This window comes from Protopterus annectens, chromosome 7.part0 (genome assembly GCF_019279795.1).
Source record: "Protopterus annectens isolate FY-2018-M chromosome 7.part0, PAN1.0, whole genome shotgun sequence".
NCBI lineage: Eukaryota > Metazoa > Chordata > Ceratodontiformes > Protopteridae > Protopterus > Protopterus annectens.
This window is the reverse complement of record NC_056739.1, coordinates 1,851,189,225-1,851,211,743: the sequence shown is the minus strand read 5'-3', so window position 1 is coordinate 1,851,211,743 and position 22,519 is coordinate 1,851,189,225. Positions and strand designations below refer to the sequence as shown.

The 22,519-nt window shown below is 37.5% G+C and overlaps 1 protein-coding gene across 1 annotated transcript in view; it reads left to right on the top strand.

Moving 5' to 3' along the window:
- The first annotated feature begins 1,510 nt into the window (after nt 1-1,510).
- LOC122807249 (protein FAM169B-like) overlaps nt 1,511-22,519 on the top strand; it is a 446,649-nt gene continuing 425,640 nt past the window's right edge. Inside the window, exon 1 of the mRNA XM_044078338.1 lies at nt 1,511-1,655. Coding sequence (XP_043934273.1) covers nt 1,521-1,655 — 135 coding nt within the window. The 5' untranslated portion in view covers nt 1,511-1,520. The remainder of the gene's footprint in view (nt 1,656-22,519) is intronic.

The following is a 22,519-nucleotide window of genomic DNA, read 5'->3' as shown; positions in this document are numbered from 1 at the left end:
ATCTATCTATCTAATATCTTCCAAAAACTAGTATTTTAGAAAATAATTTGACTTGGGCTTTAGGTGTAATTGAACCTAGAAAAGTATATGGATGAAAAAATGTTGGCTGTGTCTTAAGTTCTTTTCTGTTATGCATACTGTAACAAATTCTTTTTACAAACAATTCATTGTTTGAATAGTAAAAAAGATGTCGGGAAAATATGTGACTGTACAGCCTATCAGTCGAGATAGACAGCTTTAGTTATGTATCGTATTTTACATTGTCTCTTAACTTTTTTCTTTGTGATTTTTGGCCCTTTGCCTAATGAACATCGTTTACCTCAAACTGGACATGACCCATTTATTCCTTTTCTCTGGAATGTCATCAAGAATCATGGTGAGAGCTATCCTGTGGGGTTTGTCATTCAGGCAGCCATGAGTGTGCTTTATTCCATCGCCAGCATCCCAGCAGTAAGGGTGTTTATAATATCCTAACCCCAATCCTAGGAGGGGGATATGTGTTCCATCTCACTGAAGAAGTCTACAGTGCCTTGTCCATGCAAGCACATTCTTCCATACACCCGCACTGAAGGCTACCACCAGAATGTGGCTTAGTATGCCTAATGTCTACTCCCAAAGCCTCACACTTGCAACACTGCCCTTCCCCAAGGGATTGTGGCAGTGCACAGCTAGCTCCTCCCCATTTTCCTCAAGGAAGGGTCTGCTCATCCTCCCCTGACAGCTTCACTAGGCAACCTAGCCACTGATTGTACATGGGTTACCTGGCCTGGGGTTTATCTATCTAAACCACCAGAGATATACATCCTCTTAACTTGAATAGTTAGTTGAATTGCTTATGCTGAAGTGTTTGTACTGGTAGCATTGTTTGTATGGGTGCATTATTTCAACTTGTTAGTAAACAAAGCTAGTTTAGTTTAAAAAAACAGAGCAGTCAAACAAATTAGGTTTATGCTAAGTTGTTTAAAATGTAGCCACATATACTTCTTAAATCTAATAAAAAGTAAACTGTAAATATATATTTGATGGAATCTTTATGATCTATGCCAAGGGAAATGAAAATTGAGAAACTGAAGGGAACTAACGTGTTTCTTGTCCCTGAGGTACACATGGGTTATACCACAGGGAGAAAAATGACTCTAGAATGAGGTTAACAATGTGCTAACATTGTCAGAGCAAATGCCATACATATGTGTTACTGGTGTGTTCTGAGAAGAAAATGGCTTTTTTTGTAAACACATTATGTCAACATTGTCATGAAGTATAAATTATAAAATGGTGCTCACCACTTAGAGTAATACAGAGTTGTCAGTAGTGCATAATTCATCATGGTATTTCTGGACAAAGTTGTACTTTAAGAGGAAATTAATGTATTACTTTGCTGAAGTACTGACTCAGTATTGTTTATTAAGAACTGTTATGGTGCACATGACATGTTGAATATCCATTATATAATTAATACCAGTCATGAAAATTCTCAGTTTCAGTGTGCTTGTTTACAGAAGTTTATCTGTTTTCTAGAAATGCAGTACTATCCTGTGGATGGTTTAGATGTTGAATATGATGTCTTAGAAAAGGCAACAGAGGCCTACTGTTCAAGCCTTGATGAGAAGGATGCCAACAGTTCAGATACACTAACCATTTCTAATGGCAAACAGGTAACTTAATTTTCACGCACAGGAAATCTGATGCAAGTGTCAAATGATAAAGGTTATCGCTCGGTTTTCCTAGGTCTTGCTGAGTTACTGAGGGGTTTCTCACATTCAGAAGCTATTTTGAACAGAAAAAAATGAAATACTCAAACTTCTTAGATTTGCTTTCCATGCTGTGCACTTGGTAAATATATTAACTGAAGAAATGCATCAAAATCAAAACTAAACTACGTGCATAGAACAGAAATAAAACTGGAAGAAAAAAGAAAGCAACACAGAAAGTAGTTGCTGAAAATAAGTGATGTAATATGCACTTATTGTTAAAACACAATAAAATCTTATATATATATATATATATGTATATATAATCTATATGTGTGTGTGTATATAATCACATATACGTACATTGATTAACAGACTTGTATGGTCAACAGGACCCAGGATTAACGTCAAACACAAAATTACATCACTGCAAATGTTAACATGTTAATATGCATACTCTGTAAACTAACATCGGCACATGCAAAATTAAAAAAGAAAACATATTTTTTTTTTTTGCAGGGAGCAAAGCCCCCCCCCCACACACACACACCCCTTGCTGATTATATATGCTAAGTATTCCCCTACTCCATGAATTATGAGATTTCGCACACAAGTTGACCTGCTTAGTCGACCAAATTGTGCTGACTAAACGGATGCCAAGCAAAACTAGATAAATGGGTACATGATATGCGATCGAATGATGACAAAGTCGGCATCTGTTTGGTCAGCACCATTTGGTCAAATGAAACAGCTTGTCAACAGGTGTGAAGATCAACAATCCCTGGGTAGAAAAATATTCATTTTCCCCAGAGATTGTGATTGCATTTAGTTTAACCTGCTCTAGGGCAATCCAGGGACCATGCACTTAATGTGTCAATGTTACTCTTTCGACAGAAATTTGTCAGTATACTTATCATCAACATTGTGGTCATTCAACCAGTATAGGTTCATAGGTTGGGACTGGGCTATCTGCCCGAAGGCATATATTAGCCCAGCCATGTTGTGCCATTCACCACCCCTTTAGTAGTTCCCTAGACCCTTGTACTAGCAGCTAGTACCCTTGGCCCCTATCTAGTAGTGCTGTTGGTGTGATCCCCGGTGTGCACTTTCTGTTACCCATCCACTCATCAAGGTTCGTCTTGAAGAGTGATAGTGAGGGGCTCTGTCTTATGTAGATTGGGACCCTGTTCCATAGTAAGGGAAGTCTCTGCAAAGGGAATCTGTCCCTCCAGCATGTTCTATTTATTGTTGTGTTGAGGTTTATATCCCTAGAGCGTGTAGCTCGAGTAGATTTGGTTTTGCTAAGATGAAGCGTGTTCAACAATTCTAGGTTGGACATGGCTCTGTATGTTAGACAGAGATCGCCTCTGAGAAAGCGGTATGCAACAGATAACAGTCTTAGCTTTTTCAATCGTGCTGCATAGGGCAACTGTTTGAGGCCAGTAATCCTCTTGGTCAGGTACTTCTGTGGTCTCTCCAGCTGCTGGAGATGTCTAGCCAGGTACATTCCAATTGGTGCATTGTACTCAATAATGGGTCTGATGAGGGAAGAGTAGAGGGGCACCATTACATCCTTAGATCTTGATGCGAACTCTTTCGTGATCAGATGGGTCACATAGAAGGATTTTCTAACCACTTTGGCAACATTGTTATCAAAGGAAAGCTGACTATCTACTTGGGTCTATAGATCCCTTATTTCTCCTTCAGATTTCAGGGGATTACCTCCTATGTTGTAGTTTGTGGGTACTCTGTTTTTTCCAAAGGGGATTACTACACAATTTTTTGCATTTAGCTTGAGACCATGGCTTTGACACCATGCATCAGTCTCATTTAGGCTCTTCTGGAGGACCTCCATGTCAGCTGGAGAGACTATTATAGCACCCAGTTTGCAGTCGTCCGCAAACTTAGTCAGCCACAGCCCTTCCATGCTTTCCTGTACTTCTGAGAAGTATATGCCAAACAGGAGGGGCCCCAGGACAGAGTCCTGAGGCACACCACTTGTTACCTAGGAGTATCATAGATCTCTCTCCGTCTCTCTGTCTGTCTCTAGATATATATATATATATATATATATATATATATATATATATATATATATATATATATATATATATATATGGGATCTGTATGGATCCCCGAATGGCAACATCACCGAAACAGATTCGGCCAGGCATACTTACGCAAAAGTGCTTTTCACCGAAGAAGCGCTTTCGCGTAAGTATGCCTGTTGCGGAGATAGCACTACAATGGGGATAAGGGAAAATTACCTTTTACCCACTGTAGTGCGACCTCAGAGTTAAAATATTAAAGTGGGGGGTGGGGGCGTGGGGAGTGCAGGGGGGCTTGCCCCCCTGCAAAAACGTAAATATAATGTATTTTTTAACACATTTAAATGAAAGCACTTTCGTTAAAGTGTCTTCAGTGATTGTGGATTCAGACTATTGAACTTTCGTTCAATAGTCCTAGATCCATATATATATATATATATATATATATATATATATATATATGTATATACACACACACACATATATACACATAAACACACACATTGCAGCATAACACAGAAGTGTAAAATAACAGGAAATTAAATCAAAGTGCAGAGGGCTGAAGCTGAGCTGAAGAAGTAGAAGCTGGAGTTCTTGGTTATCAGATCAGTTAAATCTGGGAAGCAAGTAGTAGAATATAGAAGACATTAAGTAGATCCTGAGAAAAGTGTGAATGTCGCAGGTTCATAGGTGATTACTAAGCTAATGGCACAAGAGCCTTTACAAGCCTAGCCAATAAGACCATGATATGATAATATTATATCTTAATTCCTTAGATTTATTTATTTATTTATTTGAATTTCTTGACCGAGAGAGCCCACTGGATCAGAGCAACCCATTTTCAGTGGAGGCCCGAGGAGAAAAGCTCCACAAGAAGTTACAATCATGGCAATAGAGGTTACATATTTTTTGAAATATAAAGTATTAAAAATATATAATAAGTTGGAGGCTTTTATGCATAACATTCATTACAGAAGAATATAAAGTTACATATTAGATAGATAAATGTATGAAAAGCATTTTTCAAACATTTGAGCAATTCTGGCAGAGATAGCACATATTAGATAGGAATTTCTTTGGCAAAGTTCAGTTTGAAATATTTAAACATTTCTAGTAAAGATAGTATGGAGGCTATTTATTGATTTTGAAAGTTCATTTAAAAGCATTTGAGTAGTCTTAATGCATATAGAATACAATTGAATAGCCTTATAGCATATAGAATACAACTGAAAAAGAGAATAAATTGAATACAGTAGGAAATTGGGTGTTGTACCATAGGATAGTGTACTGATCCTATATCCTTATAAAGAGGGGTAAGGGATTTAAGAGTAGGGAGGTGTTTAGGTAGGAGCATGAGAAGGGCATTCCCACTTGGAGGACAGATGAGAGAGTAGGATGGATTTGAAGTTGTTGTGGTTTGGTATATTGCATAGTGGAGGGGGAAGAGAGTTCCATAGTTTAGCTATGGTGTAGGATAGTAGTAACTGGCCAGGGGGATGTGTGGGTTTGTGCACTTGTAGGAGATTTTGGTTCTTGGATCTGAGGGAGCGCCTGGGTGTGTAGGGTATTAGGGATGAGGTGAGAGAAGGGGATTCTGCAGGTTTAAAGATGAGTTTGTGGTTAGTGGTTAGTTGTAGGTATTTTAGGTAGTTGGGGAGTTCTAGCCATTTGAGGGTGCGTAGGGAGTGGCAGTGATGAGATGAGTTTTTAGAATTAGTTGCAAATTTGCAAATTTTGTGGTAGCACTGTTCGAGTTTGGAACATAGGCCAAGTTGTAGGTTGGAGAATAGGGGAGCACCATACATGAGAGAGGGGAGAAGGAAGGTAGATGCGAGAGTTTGTTGGGTGGAGGGGCTGAGGTAATGGATATGTCTGTCGAGGAGACCGTTTTTTGATGGGTTTTCTTAATTGCAGAGTAAATGTGGGAGTCAGATTTTAGGTTTTCGTCAATGGTGATGCCTAGTCGCTTGGTACTGGGAATGATTTCTAGGGGGGGTGTTATTCTGACTTTTAATGCAGAATAAGTTTCTGTTGAAATTGGAGTTTTTGGTAGGAGTAAATATCATTAGTTTTGTTTTGTTAAAGTTTAGGGCTAGGTGATTGGATTGCATCCAGGATTCCGTTTTGGAGAAGATATGAGATTGTATAGTATCAGGGTAGTGGGTCTTTGGCTATATTGATCCCCTAGTCATTTTACAGACCGCCTCTGTCCATAAGGGATATGGACAGTACCCCAAGAATGAATTTATGGTTCCCCATCCATTTGTCCAAATTCTTTTTGAAGAGAGTGAGAGATGTTGTTTTATGAAGATGGAAGTTTATTCTACAGATGAAATAGCTTTTGGGATATGAATCAGTCTCTCCAGCAAGTTCTGTTAGTCACTAATAAGTTTCAGGTCCATGGAGCGTCTAACCCTTGTATAGTTTTTCTTGCGAATATGTAACATTTTCATCAGGGCTGGCTCAGAGAATGCCTTGTAGGTCGGGCATAAGTCCCCTCTCAATAAAAGGGGTCTATATATTAGTTTGCCAAAAGTGTATTTCAGTGAACACCTAATCATCGACCCCTAATCAGCGAAAATAGCTTCCGCGATTCGCTGAATTTATTAAGGGCAAGCAAATACTTGTCCTGCAGCACAACGGACCAACATCTCTTTAAAATGAACCCACCCAAAATGGGAGGCTTCACCCCCCCCACACAGCTCGCATAACTATATATATGAACTCCGAGATCGCACTACAGTGGAGAAAAGGGCAAAGTTGTATAGCTGGACAACTATTTCTTTGCCCTTGTTAAATTCAGCAAATCACAGAAGCAATTTTCATTGATTAGAGGTTGATGATTAGGTGTTCGCTGAAATACACTTTTGGCAAAGTAATATAGACCTACTAAAAGATATGAGATGCAGTAAAGGGATAGGGGCTTTAGTCGGTCTGCATAAGATGTTTGTCTTATGCTGTGTAGTTTATTAGTAAGAAACCTCATGGACCACTCCAGTTGGTGTAAGTGCCTGGTTAGGTACATGCAGAAGGAAGCATTGTAATTGATTTTTGGCCTGATGAGGGCCAAGCACAATGGCACTATGATGTCCTTTGATCTTGATGCCATGCCTTTACTTACAAGTTGAGCCACACAGATGGATTTCCTCACAATTGTAATTACCTGGTGGTATCTATCTGTGTTCCAAGGTCCCTCACTACTGAGTGCTATCAGTATTATAATTTGCAGGGATGTCTGATTTCCCAAAGGATATGATTATGCATTTTTTAGCATTTTAGTCCCATACCATGGTCTTGGCTCCAGCTCTTTGTTATTTTTCATTCTGTTTGTTGGATGCCAAGATCATTTTGGGATACTCTGATTGCTTCCAGCATATAGTTATCAGTGAACTTGGTGAGCCAGAAGCCCCAGACACTGTCTTTCACTTCAAAGAAGTATATACCAAACAGGAGGAGTCCCATTACTGAGCCCTGTGGGACACTGCTAGTAAAAGGTCTTTATCGGAAGAGGATTCACCTATCTGGACAACATATGTCCTATCAGTGAGTCAGTTGGCTATCCTTCTGATGATGTAGATCCAATTCGGATACAAATGTTAACAGCAAACAGCTCTGGAACCGCCAATGAATGCTTCACCACTTATCAGCAAAGAAACGGATTTATTACAACAAAACTTGTAACAGTATAAAAAAATATATCTTTGTATTTACTAAAAACAAGTTAAGCGCTTTCACCCAAAGCATATGGGCTTCATCAGAACAACTTATAATTCAAACCTTCAAGCTTAAATACTTTCTTTGGCGCCAAAAAGTTTTTAAAAACTTGAACAAATTTAAAGGAACAATGTCCTTTATACTACTATTTAGAGTCGTAATAGACATAACAGCTTCATCATGTTAATTCAATAAATTGCATCCAGGATTCCGTTTTGGAGAAGATATGAGATTGTATAGTATCAGGGTAGTGGTCTTTGGCTATATTGATCCCCTAGTCATTTTACAGACCACCTCTGTCCATAAGGGATATGGACAGTACCCCAAGAATGAATTTATGGTTCCCCATCCATTTGTCCAAATTCTTTTTGAAGAGAGTGAGGGATGTTGTTTTATGAAGATGGAAGTTTATTCTACAGATGAAATAGCTTTTGGGATATGAATCAGTCTCTCCAGCAAGTTCTGTTAGTCACTAATAAGTTTCAGGTCCATGGAGCGTCTAACCCTTGTATAGTTTTTCTTGCGAATATGTAACATTTTCATCAGGGCTGGCTCAGAGAATGCCTTGTAGGTCGGGCATAAGTCCCCTCTCAATAAAAGGGGTCTATATATTAGTTTGCCAAAAGTGTATTTCAGTGAACACCTAATCATCGACCCCTAATCAGCAAAAATAGCTTCCGCGATTCGCTGAATTTATTAAGGGCAAGGAAATACTTGTCCTGCAGCACAACGGACCAACATCTCTTTAAAATGAACCCACCCAAAATGGGAGGCTTCACCCCCCCCACACAGCTCGCATAACTATATATATGAACTCCGAGATCGCACTACAGTGGAGAAAAGGGCAAAGTTGTTTAGCTGGACAACTATTTCTTTGCCCTTGTTAAATTCAGCAAATCACAGAAGCAATTTTCATTGATTAGAGGTTGATGATTAGGTGTTCGCTGAAATACACTTTTGGCAAAGTAATATAGACCTACTAAAAGATATGAGATGCAGTAAAGGGATAGGGGCTTTAGTCGGTCTGCATAAGATGTTTGTCTTATGCTGTGTAGTTTATTAGTAAGAAACCTCATGGACCACTCCAGTTGGTGTAAGTGCCTGGTTAGGTACATGCAGAAGGAAGCATTGTAATTGATTTTTGGCCTGATGAGGGCCAAGCACAATGGCACTATGATGTCCTTTGATCTTGATGCCATGCCTTTACTTACAAGTTGAGCCACACAGATGGATTTCCTCACAATTGTAATTACCTGATGGTATCTATCTGTTTTCCAAGGTCCCTTACTACTGAGTGCTATCAGTATTATAATTTGCAGGGATGTCTGATTTCCCAAAGGATATGATTATGCATTTTTTAGCATTTTAGTCCCATACCATGGTCTTGGCTCCAGCTCTTTGTTATTTTTCATTCTGTTTGTTGGATGCCAAGATCATTTTGGGATACTCTGATTGCTTCCAGCATATAGTTATCAGTGAACTTGGTGAGCCAGAAGCCCCAGACACTGTCTTTCACTTCAGAGAAGTATATACCAAACAGGAGGAGTCCCATTACTGAGCCCTGTGGGACACTGCTAGTAAAAGGTCTTTATCGGAAGAGGATTCACCTATCTGGACAACATATGTCCTATCAGTGAGTCAGTTGGCTATCCTTCTGGTGATGTAGATCCAATTCGGATACAAATGTTAACAGCAAACAGCTCCGGAACCGCCAATGAATGCTTCACCACTTATCAGCAAAGAAACGGATTTATTACAACAAAACTTGTAACAATATAAAAAAATATATCTTTGTATTTACTAAAAACAAGTTAAGCGCTTTCACCCAAAGCATATGGGCTTCATCAGAACAACTTATAATTCAAACCTTCAAGCTTAAATACTTTCTTTGGCGCCAAAAAGTTTTTAAAAACTTGAACAAATTTAAAGGAACAATGTCCTTTATACTAATATTTAGAGTCGTAATAGACATAACAGCTTCATCATGTTAATTCAATAAATACTGTCATATAACTTCATATCTGTATATAGTATACAAATACATACAAGAATATGAAAAATATGAAAAAATTTTTAAAAACATTTTTTTAAAAAATATATATGCATGCATATTAAGCCATGGGAACTATGCTTAATAAAATTAGTGTTAATAATATATATATACTTAATACAATGAAATAAGATAACTCATCTACTAACAATAAAATATGTTAATATATAATGTATAGTCCCAAATAACTTATCATACAATTGATATGTGGACTGTAAATATATATATATGCACTATCTAATCAAATATTATAAACATAATAAATATAAAATTTGTGTATATAAAATTTTTTTTGTATATGTAAAAACTTGTTTATGTATGTGTAAACAAATTCCACTAATTATGATAGCTATCAACTTGGTGTATGAATTAATTTATATGTCTCCTGAGCAGCCTTCGATATTCATCACAAACCTTTTTTATAATTCTATACTTTATAATGACCAAATAATGGTCGAATGTTATTATAATATTTCCAATATAGGTTTAACTGGGACATAATCACTAAGTCCAGGTGGGGTAGTTGCGTCCAAGTAAATCTGCCACCAAACTTCCTTATAATTTAATAAACTTTTGTTGTCACCCCCTGTAGGATCCACTATAATTGTATCCAAAATGGCAAATTTAAACTGGTGACTATCACCTTTTTTCTCAATATGTCTATATAATGCAGTAGTAGTATTTTTTGTTCTAATACTATAGGTATGATCATAAATTCTCTTTTTAAAACATCTTTCCGTCTTACCTACATAATATCTAGAACACATATTGCATTTTGCCATACATATAATCATTTTGGTATTACAATTTCTTGTCTTAAACCTTACTGTTGTCTTATGTCCATTCTCTAAGATTATTTAGATAAAATAATCTTAGTGAATGGACATAAGACAACAGTAAGGTTTAAGACAGGAAATTGCAAATAATCTTAGAGAATGGACATAAGACAACAGCAATCGGGAGACGAAAAGGACAATCATTACGTTTTACGAGACAAAAAGATTATTGGGAGTTCCTAAGTAAATTTACCACTGATGCATGGAAAGAAGGTATTATTTTTGTTACCAGTGACATTGTAGACCTCTTTTCAAGCATCCCGAAACATGAAGGACTAGAAGCATTTATTAACAGTATTGTCAAACATTCTAACTTTAATTGGGATGAAATTTGTCTAATACTTGAGTTGATGTCCTTAGTACTAGATAACAACTACATCTTCTTTGAAGGGGAGTATTTCAAGCAGACTAGGGGAGTTGCTATGGGGGCGGCTTGTGCCCCCATATAATTCAGCCTAGTTATGCATGACAGGGAAGATACTCAATTATTTCCTAGTACATACTTCAAATATATCAAATATTATTCCAGATTTCTGGATGATATGTATATACTATGGGAAGGTGATATGGAAACACTCCAGTCCTTCATTCAATTTCTTAATCATAGCGGTGAATATCTCAAATTCACCTTTACTCACAGCTATGAAGGTGTGGCCTACCTTGACACGTTCATTTACCATCAGGGAGGTAAAGTAAAATCTAAGATACACCGAAAAAGTACTTTTTCCAACAATTATTTGGAATATAGTAGTTGTCACCCAGAAAAAGTCAAGTATAATGTCTTCAAACTACAGTGCATTCGAGCTGCACGGATGACCTCTGATTATGAAAATATGGTAGAAGAATTAAATTTTATAATGAATTTATTCCAACAAAGAGGCTATCCCCAATATATGATGAAAAACATAGTACATTACATCATTCAGGAATGGGGTGTAAAATGTAAGCCCTTGTTAGGACCTGGTATAGGAGTACTATCGAACCAAAAAATCGAACATAGTAATAACACTACGACAGTCCCATACCAAAGATCTTGTATTATACAATACAATTTGGCTGCTAATTAAGTAAAAAATTTGATGTACAAATATTGGTATTTGATTATGGGTGATATTACCTTGACAGAAGTTATGGGTACTAAACCCAATTTTATATATAAAATGGGACGAAATATAAAACAATATGTAGAGTGTTACTATGGAGGGGTAAAAAACATCAAGAGAGGACAAATGCACATAGTAAGAAATGTGGAGCTTGTAATCAATGTAGCTATATATTGGAAAAGGATAAAATAATCTTAGAGAATGGACATAAGACAACAGTAAGGTTTAAGACAGGAAATTGTAATACCAAAATGATTATATATATATGGCAAAATGCAATATGTGTTCTAGCTATTATTTAGGTAAGACGGGAAGATGTTTTAAAAAGAGAATTTATGATCATACCTATAGTATTAGCACAAAAGATATATTGAGAAGAAAGGTGATAGTCACCAGTTTAAATTTGCCATTTTGGATACAATTATAGTGGACCCTAGAGGAGGTGACAAAAGTTTATTGAATTATAAGGAAGTTTGGTGGCAGACTTATTTGGATGCAACTAACCCACCTGGACTTAATGATTATGTCTCAGTTAAACCTATATTGGAAATATTATAATAACATTCGACCATTATTTGGTCATTATATAGTATAGAATTATGAAAAAGGTTTGTGATGAATATCGAAGGCTGCTCAGGAGACATATAAATTAATTCATACACCAAGTTGATAACTATCATAATTAGTGGAATTACTTTACACATACATAAACAAGTTTTATATATACAAACATTTTTTTTTATATACACAAATTTTATATTTATTATGTTTATAATATTTGATTAGATAGTGCATATATAGATTTACAGTCCACATATCAATTGTATGATAAGTTATTTGGGACTATGCATTATATATTAACATATTTTATTGTTAGTAGATGAATTATCTTATTTCATTGTATTAAGTATATATATTATTAATACTAATTTTATTAAGCATAGTTCCCATGGCTTAATATGCATGCATATATATATATATTTTTTTAATTTTTAAAACATTTTTTCATATTTTATCATATTCTTGTATGTATTTTTATATTATATATAGATATGAAGTTATATGACAGTATTTATTGAATTAACATGATGACGCTGTTATGTCGATTACGACTCTAAATAGTAGTATAAAGGACATTGTTCCTTTAAATTTGTTCAAGTTTTTAAAAACCTTTTGGCGCCAAAGAAAGTATTTAAGCTTGAAGGTTTGAATTATGAGTTGTCCTGATGAAGCCCATATGTTTTGGGTGAAAGTGCTTAACTTGTTTTTAGTAAATACAAAGATATATTTTTTTATATTGTTACAAGTGTTATTGTAATAAATCCGTTTCTTTGCTGATAAGTGGTAAAGCATTCATTGGCGGTTCCGGAACTTCTGATGATGTAGGGGTTTATGCCTAGCTCGATAAGTTTATCTATGATCTCTGAGTAGGGGATTGTGTCAAAAGCTTTGGCCATGTCTAGGTAATCAGTGTGTGTACCATTTTACCCTCATCCATGGCCCTGGTGACTTTCTCAAAGAAGTCCACCAGATTGAGCAGGCAAGACCTTCCTTTGACAAAGCCTAATTGGGTCTGGTCCAGTGTTTGGAGTGTTTCTGTGTTGTTATTGATCAGGTCCATGCTAATTCTATACATAGCCTTGCAGATAAGACTAGTCAAGCTTATCTTATGGGTCTGTAGTTCCCTGGGTCAGATGATGTGCCCCCTTCTGCAGAGGGACAGCTGCTGCAGGTCTCCATTCGTCTGGAACAAAACCAATCCGGAGCTGTGGTTAAGAAGGGTTTCTAGTGCCCCTGTTAGATTCTGTTTTAACCTATTAAGAAGCATCCTGGAATGTTGTTGGGACTCTTGGAGGCTGTATTTTTGGCTTTAGCAACTGCAGTAAGGACCTGTTCCCTCATAATGACCAGTAGGTGAATGGTTGCAGTTATTTCTGTGGGTGTGGTAGGATATGATGTGGGGGAGAACTTTGAGCTGAACTTGTCAGCCAGCAGGTTTGCTATAGTTTCAAGCTGGGTGTGTGTTGCCATTCATGATTAACTTGGCACATTGCTCAGTGTTTCCCATGAGGTCATAAGCATAACTAAAAAAAAAAAAAAGTGCTATGGTTATCTTTCACCTAGGAGGCAATCTTTGCCTAATAGTTTACTTTGGAAGATTTGATCAGCTCTCTAATTTGTTTGTTTAGACTGGTGAGTGTCTTTTTCCACTGTTTTGTCTTCTCCCTCTTGGCTTTGGAGAGGATTTTTTTTTCATTTTGTTGAATAGCCTATTTATGTTGGGGGTCCACCAGGGTGGTTTATTTTTACCAGTAATCATAGCTTTGACTTGGACATGTACTGCCTTCTCTATGCAGCTATGAATATGATTGTACAGTGCTTTTGTGTACAGCTCAGAGGAGGCCTCGGTGTCATCCAGGTTTGGAGGGGCTTGGAAGTTTATTAAACTGTGACTTAGTTGAGGTAATTGGCCTTAGCAAAGTTCTTAACAGGTTTGGAGTTTGTTAGGGGTTCTAGGTTAGTTTTAATACTAAAGGAGATCATTTTGTGGTCAGATCTTACCAAGGAGGAGTTAAGGCATGGGAGGGAGTAGCATCCCCCCATGTTCGTGAGTAGTAGGTCTAGGATATTTGTACTTCTAGTTGGGGAGCTAAGTAGTTGCTTTAGGGTGTTTGCATTGACGAACTCCAAAAACCTCTGAGCCAGTGAATTATGGGGCGTATAAGTCTCCCAGGTTATGGAGGGGTAGTTGATGCCACCCATAAGTATGGTGTTAGGCTGAATGTAAAGATATTCCAGTAGGTTTAGGTAGGAGGTGTGGTTTTCCAGACTCATAAGTAAAATGCGGAAATGACCTCTTCTGGATTGTCGCTGCCAAGCTGTAAAAAGTTCGAATTCAACCTGCTGCAAGTACAGTTGTTCCACCACAAGGATACAAAACGCAAAGTCCACTTTAATCCAACACGAAGAAATTTATTGCAAAAATCCACAACACAAGCGCTTTCGCCTGGTCTTACCAGGCTTTATCAAGTGTAAAACATACAGAATAACTACACTCCATATATAGTGCTTGAAAAAAATGCCCATAGGTTAATTGGTTGATTAACATTCCATAATTCAATTAACCTTATGTTTAAATGCATTAAAATATGTTTGGATGATTCCAAATAAAAATCTTTACCATTCATAAAATAATACATAAAAAATGGTTATTTTTAAAAAATGCATGAATGCATTTACTGTGAGAGATTGAGAACCCACAGTTAGAACATATTAATTAAGATACAAAAGGATTAAATGCTGAAATCTGTGTTTAAAAGTGTGCACAGCATAGTGATAGAAGACAAGTTAGAGTAAAATCAAATGCAAGTGTGGGAAAAGTTCACCTTCCTTGTACTATTTATAATGTAGATGACCACCATGCTCAATTCAATTATTACGTGGCATTGTCCCAACTATTTCCAGATAAAAAATGTTGAATAACCAAAATGGTTATTCAACATTTTTTATCTGGAAATAGTTGGGACAATGCCAATGCACAATTGAATTGAGCATGGTGGTCATCTACATTATAAATAGTACAAGGAAGGTGAACTTTTCCCACACTTGCATTTGATTTTACTCTAACTTGTCTTCTATCACTATGCTGTGCACACTTTTAAACACAGATTTCAGCATTTAATCCTTTTGTATCTTAATTAATATGTTCTAACTGTGGGTTCTCAATCTCACAGTAAATGCATTCATGCATTTTAAAAATAACCATTTTTTTATGTATTATTTTATGAATGGTAAAGATTTTTATTTGGAATCATCCAAACATATTTTAATGCATTTAAACATAAGGTTAATTGAATTATGGAATGTTAATCAACCAATTAACCTATGGGCATTTTTCAAGCACTATATGAGTGTAGTTATTCTGTATGTTTTACACTTGATAAAGCCTGGTAAGACCAGGCGAAAGCGCTTGTGTTGTGGATTTTTGCAATAAATTTCTTCGTGTTGGATTAAAGTGGACTTTGCGTTTTGTATCCTTGTGGTGGAACAACTGTACTTGCAGCAGGTTGAATTCGAACTTTTTACAGCTTGGCAGCGACAATCCAGAAGAGGTCATTTCCGCATTTTACTTACTGGTTTTTGTGTTTTCCAGACTCATGTTTGGCATCTGTAACTAGCAAGGATATGATAGAGGGTCAAATCAATGGTTAGTTGGGCACGGAGCAGCTCAAGCAAGTTATGTTGTTTGACAAATCTAGCAGTGTACTTGTCACTTGTGAACACTGACACACCTCCTCCTTTTGTTTTATCCTGAGTTGAGGGGGATCAAAATGTATAAAAGGCATTGTAGCCTTTGAATAGCCAGGGTAATTTCTATGGTTTTGAACCATGTTTTTGTGACTGCATATATGTCTGCATTCTCCAGGTTGAGGAGTGCTTCCAGGGAGTGTTTTTTTTTTGTTTAAACTCCTAGGACTGAGCAGCAGTATCTTTAGTATAGTCATGAGTGATTTTTGTTATGTAGGAGAGTATAATAACTTGGCACAGCCTAAAAAAGGCACTATGGAGATAGATAAAGTTTTTGCCCGTATCCAGAAGCCAAGTGGTGGCAAGTGCAATCCATCTCTGGGAAATCATTGTGGTTTCTTTATACTGTCTCCCCAGGCTGACAGATGTTGGACCCCTTTGCTGTGACACCAGAAACTTAGCCAATTGTTGAAGTCAGTCATTTTTGCTGGTATTGTGGCATCATCACTGGTGAAGGTAGGATGCTACTCAAGGCTAGATTCATACCTGACTGGGAAATATATTCAGAGAGCTCCATCATATCTCTCTTGATATAGTCCAGTGACATACGTCTTAGGTCGTTTACACTGCCGTGGACTATGACTGTATCATATTGGTACTTGTAGTTTAAAGACAGGTGCATGAGTGATCTGGCAGATCATAGCTCCAGACAGACAGCTTTGATCTTCTCCTTGTTTAGCCTGGTACGGGAGGCATCAGTATGTCTTACAGTGGAATCCCAAGTAACTAGAATGTTTGACTGTGTGATGTGTTGCCTTATGGACTTGGATGGAATGCTACTATGATCTTCAGAGTTGTGTGTTGTGTAAGGGACTGTCTTTTTTGAGTATGCACAAGACCACTGAGGGATGCTTTTAAGATGTCTTGGAGGTTTAAGTAGATTACAAGTGAGTACCTCGAAATATATGGGTCTGTGTGTTTGTTCCTTAGTGTTGGCAGTGACCGTTTTGAGTGTAATGCTAACAATGCTAACAACCTAGTTTGCATTTTTTTGTGCTTATGTGAGAACTTTGCCTCCAATGACATTGTATATCTACATCTTTCACACACTATGCTTGTCTGTTCTAAAATGAAATGGTTGTCACTGAACACTGCCTCAGGATGCCAATAACCACCAGGCAAGAAACAGAGATGATAGGGAAACACCTATTTATTATACCAGATCCTTATTGTAGATACATCATCGACAAAGAGCAAATTATTTTAGAAAATAGTATGAAGAGTAGAATCACTTTTGTGGTGGGTAATTGTCAGACTAGGGGTATTGTTTACTTAGCTGTTTGCAGGGACTGCCCCAGTTTTTATGTAGGTAAATCTGAGAGGGCACTAAGTAAAAGAATATATGAACACACCTACAGTATTAGAAAGAAAAATGTGAACAATGCACTTTACAGGCACCTGCAAGCTGAAACCACACACAATGGTTTTAGGTTTGGGATTTTGGAACATGTAGTAACTGACCCTAGGGGAGGTGACTGGGAAAACTGGTTGTGTTGCAGGGAGACCTACTGGCAGATTAAATTGAACGCAACCAGTTACCCAGGGATCAATGATCATATTTCAATTAAACCTTATCTAATTAAAAAAGCAAAACGATTTTAGCCACCCATATAAACTTACATTGTTCTTATTGGGCAACCACAATATGGGTTTAAATAACCTTGGGTATTCTGTATTAATGTACTTTATGAATGGAGAATAGTGCAATATTTTAAACACATGTATTTATATGTTTTATATACTTTTCATATATATTTTGTGTTTTGCACTTTGCTGTGCAGTTTTATTTTTAGAGCAATGAATGTAAATGTCCCTTTAAGGGATTTTTGGTGCCTTTTTTAAGGGAAAGAGTATTTATACTGGTCTGTGTTTGTATGTGTTTGTTTTACTTGAAAAAGCCCAGCACTACGGCCGGGTGAAAGCGCTTGTTTTTATCTGTGGAATAAATTATTTATTGCTTTCTGGTGCATCCAGACCATTTTTTCAGTTACTAGTTACCAGTTTTATGGTCTGTGTTCTCCACGTTGTTGTTTGTTAGCTAATATATTACTGCAGTCTTCTTACTTTACAGCTAAGTTTATAAGTTCTACAGGGCAGCTTCCTTGTAGTTTTACCTACATAAAAAACTATCACAAATGTCACAAAAAAGCTAAACAGACAACTCCCTGGGTACTACAAGTAGTATCTGCCTTTAGAGCAAAATTGTCTTTTGTTATGTTTATATGCTGTATTATTTCACCTATGATTCTGGATATCTATGCCAATCATAAGCGGACCAGCGTTCCGCTGTGGCGACCCCTAACTGGGAAAAGCCGAAAGACATTTGTTATCAAGTATAATCTTCTAATTCTCAACCAAAACTTAAATCTTGGTAACAAAGATTTATCCAAAATCATAGGTGAAAAAGAATGTTTCACCTGTAAAAGAACATCTACTATTAGAAGTATTTTAGAAAGCTAGGGCAACAGTAATTTTTATGCAAGAAGCTCCTTTTGGGACATACAAATGTCAGAACTGTAAAAACTGTAGGCACATTTATGAAAGCTCTAATATAATGTTTACCTGCTTGTACTGCTTAGTTTCTCCAGGAAAGAGGCATCATCTTTTGATTGACCATGGAGCAAACTATCGGCCCCATGGTAAGTCCTTCTTCCATCCACAAAAAGAAAAAGTTAACTAAACAACCTTTGCCACCACAGCAGGCTAGCAATTTGCCTCTGATGCAGGTATGTGACTCTGCTGTGATCGAAGCTGGTTCTTCAGACCACTCTTGTTTTGTCCTGCACACCTCTGGTGTTGCCATACAGTCACTATGAACCAGGGATTCACCACATCTTCTGTAACTGTTGAGGTCCCCTTACTGGGCAAGGAAAATCCACTTTTGTTTGTGTTGGGAGAAGGAACAGGGAAGGTGCACCTGGTTAACCAGAATGTTGTCCCCATCCCTGGGGAAGCTGTTGCCATAATTTTCCTGTCAAAAGAAAACAGAAAATTAAATGTATATCTTCTCCTGCTCCAGTTTCACAGGACAGGAGTAGTTATATTAAGTCTGACTCAAGGTTTTGTGCAGGCTGTTGACCCTTCTTATCAGGTGGTTTCTGGTAAGTGTAAAAGGGGTTATTCTTTTCCTGAAGAGACTCAAGAAAAACAATCTGGAGAAGAATGTAATGGGACAGATACATTTTTTCTCCTCAGAATTCTGATTCAGACCCAGGAAGACATGATATCTGAATCTCCCTGTCAAGGATTCTGGTTTTGTGATACTGTTTCCAGAATGTACCAGTGTTTTTAGTGGAAAACATTGAAGTTTCTCACTCCATCAGAAAATACCATGAAATGTTACAAGTGGAATTCCTAAAACCTCCTCCCATCCCGAAGTGCTGCCAGCACTGGAGGATGTGTTTTTCACAGTCTGTGGTTAACCTGATAGCCAGCGTGCTGCACCTAAAAAAGAAGATCGGCTGTACAAAGTTCCTCAGTCTTTCAGATTTCTGTATACTCATCCCAGACCTGACCCTGCAGGTATAACATTAGTCGGTCCATTAGCTGATGCCAAGCATTTTGTTAACCCTAATCCTTCTCCTTCTGACAAAGATGGCAGAACAATTGATAAGTTTGGGAAAAAAGTGTATGCTTCTGCAACTTTAATTTTGAGAATTTTAAATTTTTAGGCTCATATGTTAAAGTTTATCTTCTCTTACCGTGAAAATATGTAGAATGTTTTATCTGCAGTTCCTTTCTGTGAAGATAAATCTGCTTTATGTGGTTTGGTTTCTTCTATTTCTCAGGCAGTATTCATTGTTTAAAGTATGACTATGACTCAAGATACTTCATCCAGGGTGTTGCCTCTGGTACTGTGTTGGGATTTTCTGCTCCCTGGTCCAATTTCGGCAAGAAACAAAACAAATAGTCTCAGTAAAATGCTGGTAAGCAGATGTTTAAAAACACAGTAGCAGGGAGGTTCCAAAAAGAAGAAGGACCTCACCAAAAAAGAACAGTCAAATAAGTCTAAATGACCATGTAAAGTACCTTCCCAACCACCACAGTCTAGCAGTCCCTTATCCCTTCTAGACAGTCTGAATCTCCATTTTGGTTTTGGCAACAAATTACTTCAGACAAATGGGTTCTGAGACTAATTGAGCAGGGATACAGACAGCAGTGGGAAGAAATCCCTCCATTACAGGGAATTATTCCACGTCCAACAGACAAACCCTTCTGTTTCCTCCTGTCCTACAGCACACGCTTTCTCACGGGCCAATGGAAACATGTCCTCCTTCCCAGTGTGGTGCAGAAGTTGTTATTCAAGAATGTTTCTGGTGCCAAGTGCCTTGGACACCAGTTCTGGATAGTGCCGAAGTTCAAAATGCTTTCACTAGACAATGTTTTAACTCCTTCTTCCTGATTTGTGTTTCTGGTAACCTTACATTTAAAAGATGCTTAACATTCCTATCCATCCAAGCTTCAGATGTTTCTTAAGGTTTTATGCATCTGGATCACATTATCAGTTCTCTGTTTTACCCTTTGGGGTATCTACTGCTCCAAGAGTGTACACAAAGTGTGTAGCTCCAATTATAGCACATTGCAAGCTACACGGTATCCTCATTTTTCCATATATAGAGATCTCGTTTTTTCATATATAGATATCTTACTTTTCTTTGCAGATTCTTTTCCATTCAAAGTGTCAGGAATCTCTCACTAGGGTGAGAGGTAGCCTATGCAAGCTGGGATTCCAAGAAAACATTTGAAAGTCTTTTTTGACTTCACCACACAAGACTGTGTTCTTGGGATGCCTGTTAGACACCTCAGTACAAAGAGTTTTTCTTCTACAGAAAATAAATATCTATATTAAGATCTATTTGATGAGTTTTCCACTCAGACTTCAGTTACTGCAAGGGAATACCTCGTGATTATGGGTCTCATGGCATCTATGATTCTCATGATACCTCATGCAAGACACCACAAGATTCAACACCTAAACAACATGTTCTCTGTCATTATACTCGGTATCCTACTGACTTTCTAAGCAGTGTCTTGTATCTGGCATACAAGGCATCTTTTGACCCAGTACTGATGGATTTACTGCACATCAGCAAGTCAAATGTCATCAGAAATACTTGGTGTATGGATCTTCTGCAACATCAACAGAATGCTTTGGAGGGACAGTTCTATCTTACAAAGGATACCACTGGCCTAGAACAGACTCCTCATCCACATAAAACAAAGTTCATCCCTGTCTGTATTCAGCGTAACTTGGATCTGTTGATGGGAAACAGAAAATTTAACCCAGGACTGTCCCGTGTACCACTAATGGATAGAGGTAGCTCCTAAATGCTGTATCCCATGCATGGATCCCCTCAAATTATTTGTGGTATGATCCCAGTTATTCTCATTAGAGGTAATATATAATTATCAACCATTGGATGGGTAAGGCCAGTCTCAAACCAAATGGGGTGGGTTAATTCAAGCACAAAAAGGGAAAATGGCTAGACTTAGAATGACCCACAAGAGCAGCTAGCTTAGTACTTACCTATGAACCTATAAGTTACAGTAGTATCTAAAGTCTCTTTGATGTTCTTCATATTGATCACTGCTGCATTAGGCTTAACCATATGGTTTATGTATTGCCAAGGATATAACAGCCAGCTAGCTTCTAAAAGCTTCAGGACAAGCAGCTCGAGATGATTGACTAAAAGGCACATTTGGGCATGGAGTCCTTCAGAGCTTTACTGCGACTGAAGAGTATACTCCTGTACTCCTCTAAGGCTTTCAATAATCGACAGTTGGCTCGTACTATATACTTTTAAATGGAATGGTCATTTTTTTCTGTTTTTTTTTTTAATCTCAGTTTTAAAGTAGAGTAAACTAACTGATAATATATCTTTTATGAAGAAATTGTGTTTAATTTTCTGTTTTGGGGCTGCCATAATGTTTGAAAGTATTTTTTACTTTGTTTTTTTCTGTCGAAAAAGTAACTTCTGTGGACTAGCAGTTTTACTGGAATTTGCTGCTTGTCTTCTCAAGGAAAACGTTATCATTTTTGGCTTGACCATGGAAAACATTGTCAGTCCCATGTTCAGTCCTCCTTCCAGCCACAAAAAGAATAAAGTTAAGCAAATAGCCTTTGCAACCACAGCAAAATAGCAGTTTGCCTCAGCCACAGGTTGGTGACGCTGCTATGATTTCTTGTACCTCAAACCACTCATCTTTTACCCCAGATCCCTCTGGTCTATCATCTACAGCCACTGTGGACTGGGGTTTAGCCACATCATCTGCAGCTGTTGAAGTCCCTTCAGTGTTCAAGGGAGAGCCACTTTTGTCAGTCATGGAGATAGGACAGGGTAGGTTTCGGTTTCCCAGTTATGTCAGAATGCTGTCCCCATCCCTGAGGAAGCAACGGCTGAAGTTAGTCCCATTTTTCCTGTCAGAAATAAACAGAAAACAAACATGTATCTATTCCTTCTCAAATTTTTTAGATAGAAATAGTTTACTGGGACTGGCTCAAGATTAGTTCAGGTTATTGATCCTTCTTGTAGAGTGCTCTTTTCCTGAAGAGATTTAAGATTCTGAATCTGAACAGAAAGATGCAGTTAAAGATTCAGGATTTTGTTCTCAGATTCTGATTCAGACTCAGATGAAAGCTCAGTTTCTGATTCTTTCTGTGGGGGCTCCTCTTTCTGTGAAACTATTGCTACAATGTCCCAGGTGTTTTCAGTGGGAGAACACTGAGGTTTCTCAGTCCCTCAGAAAATACTACAAGTTGTTACAGAAG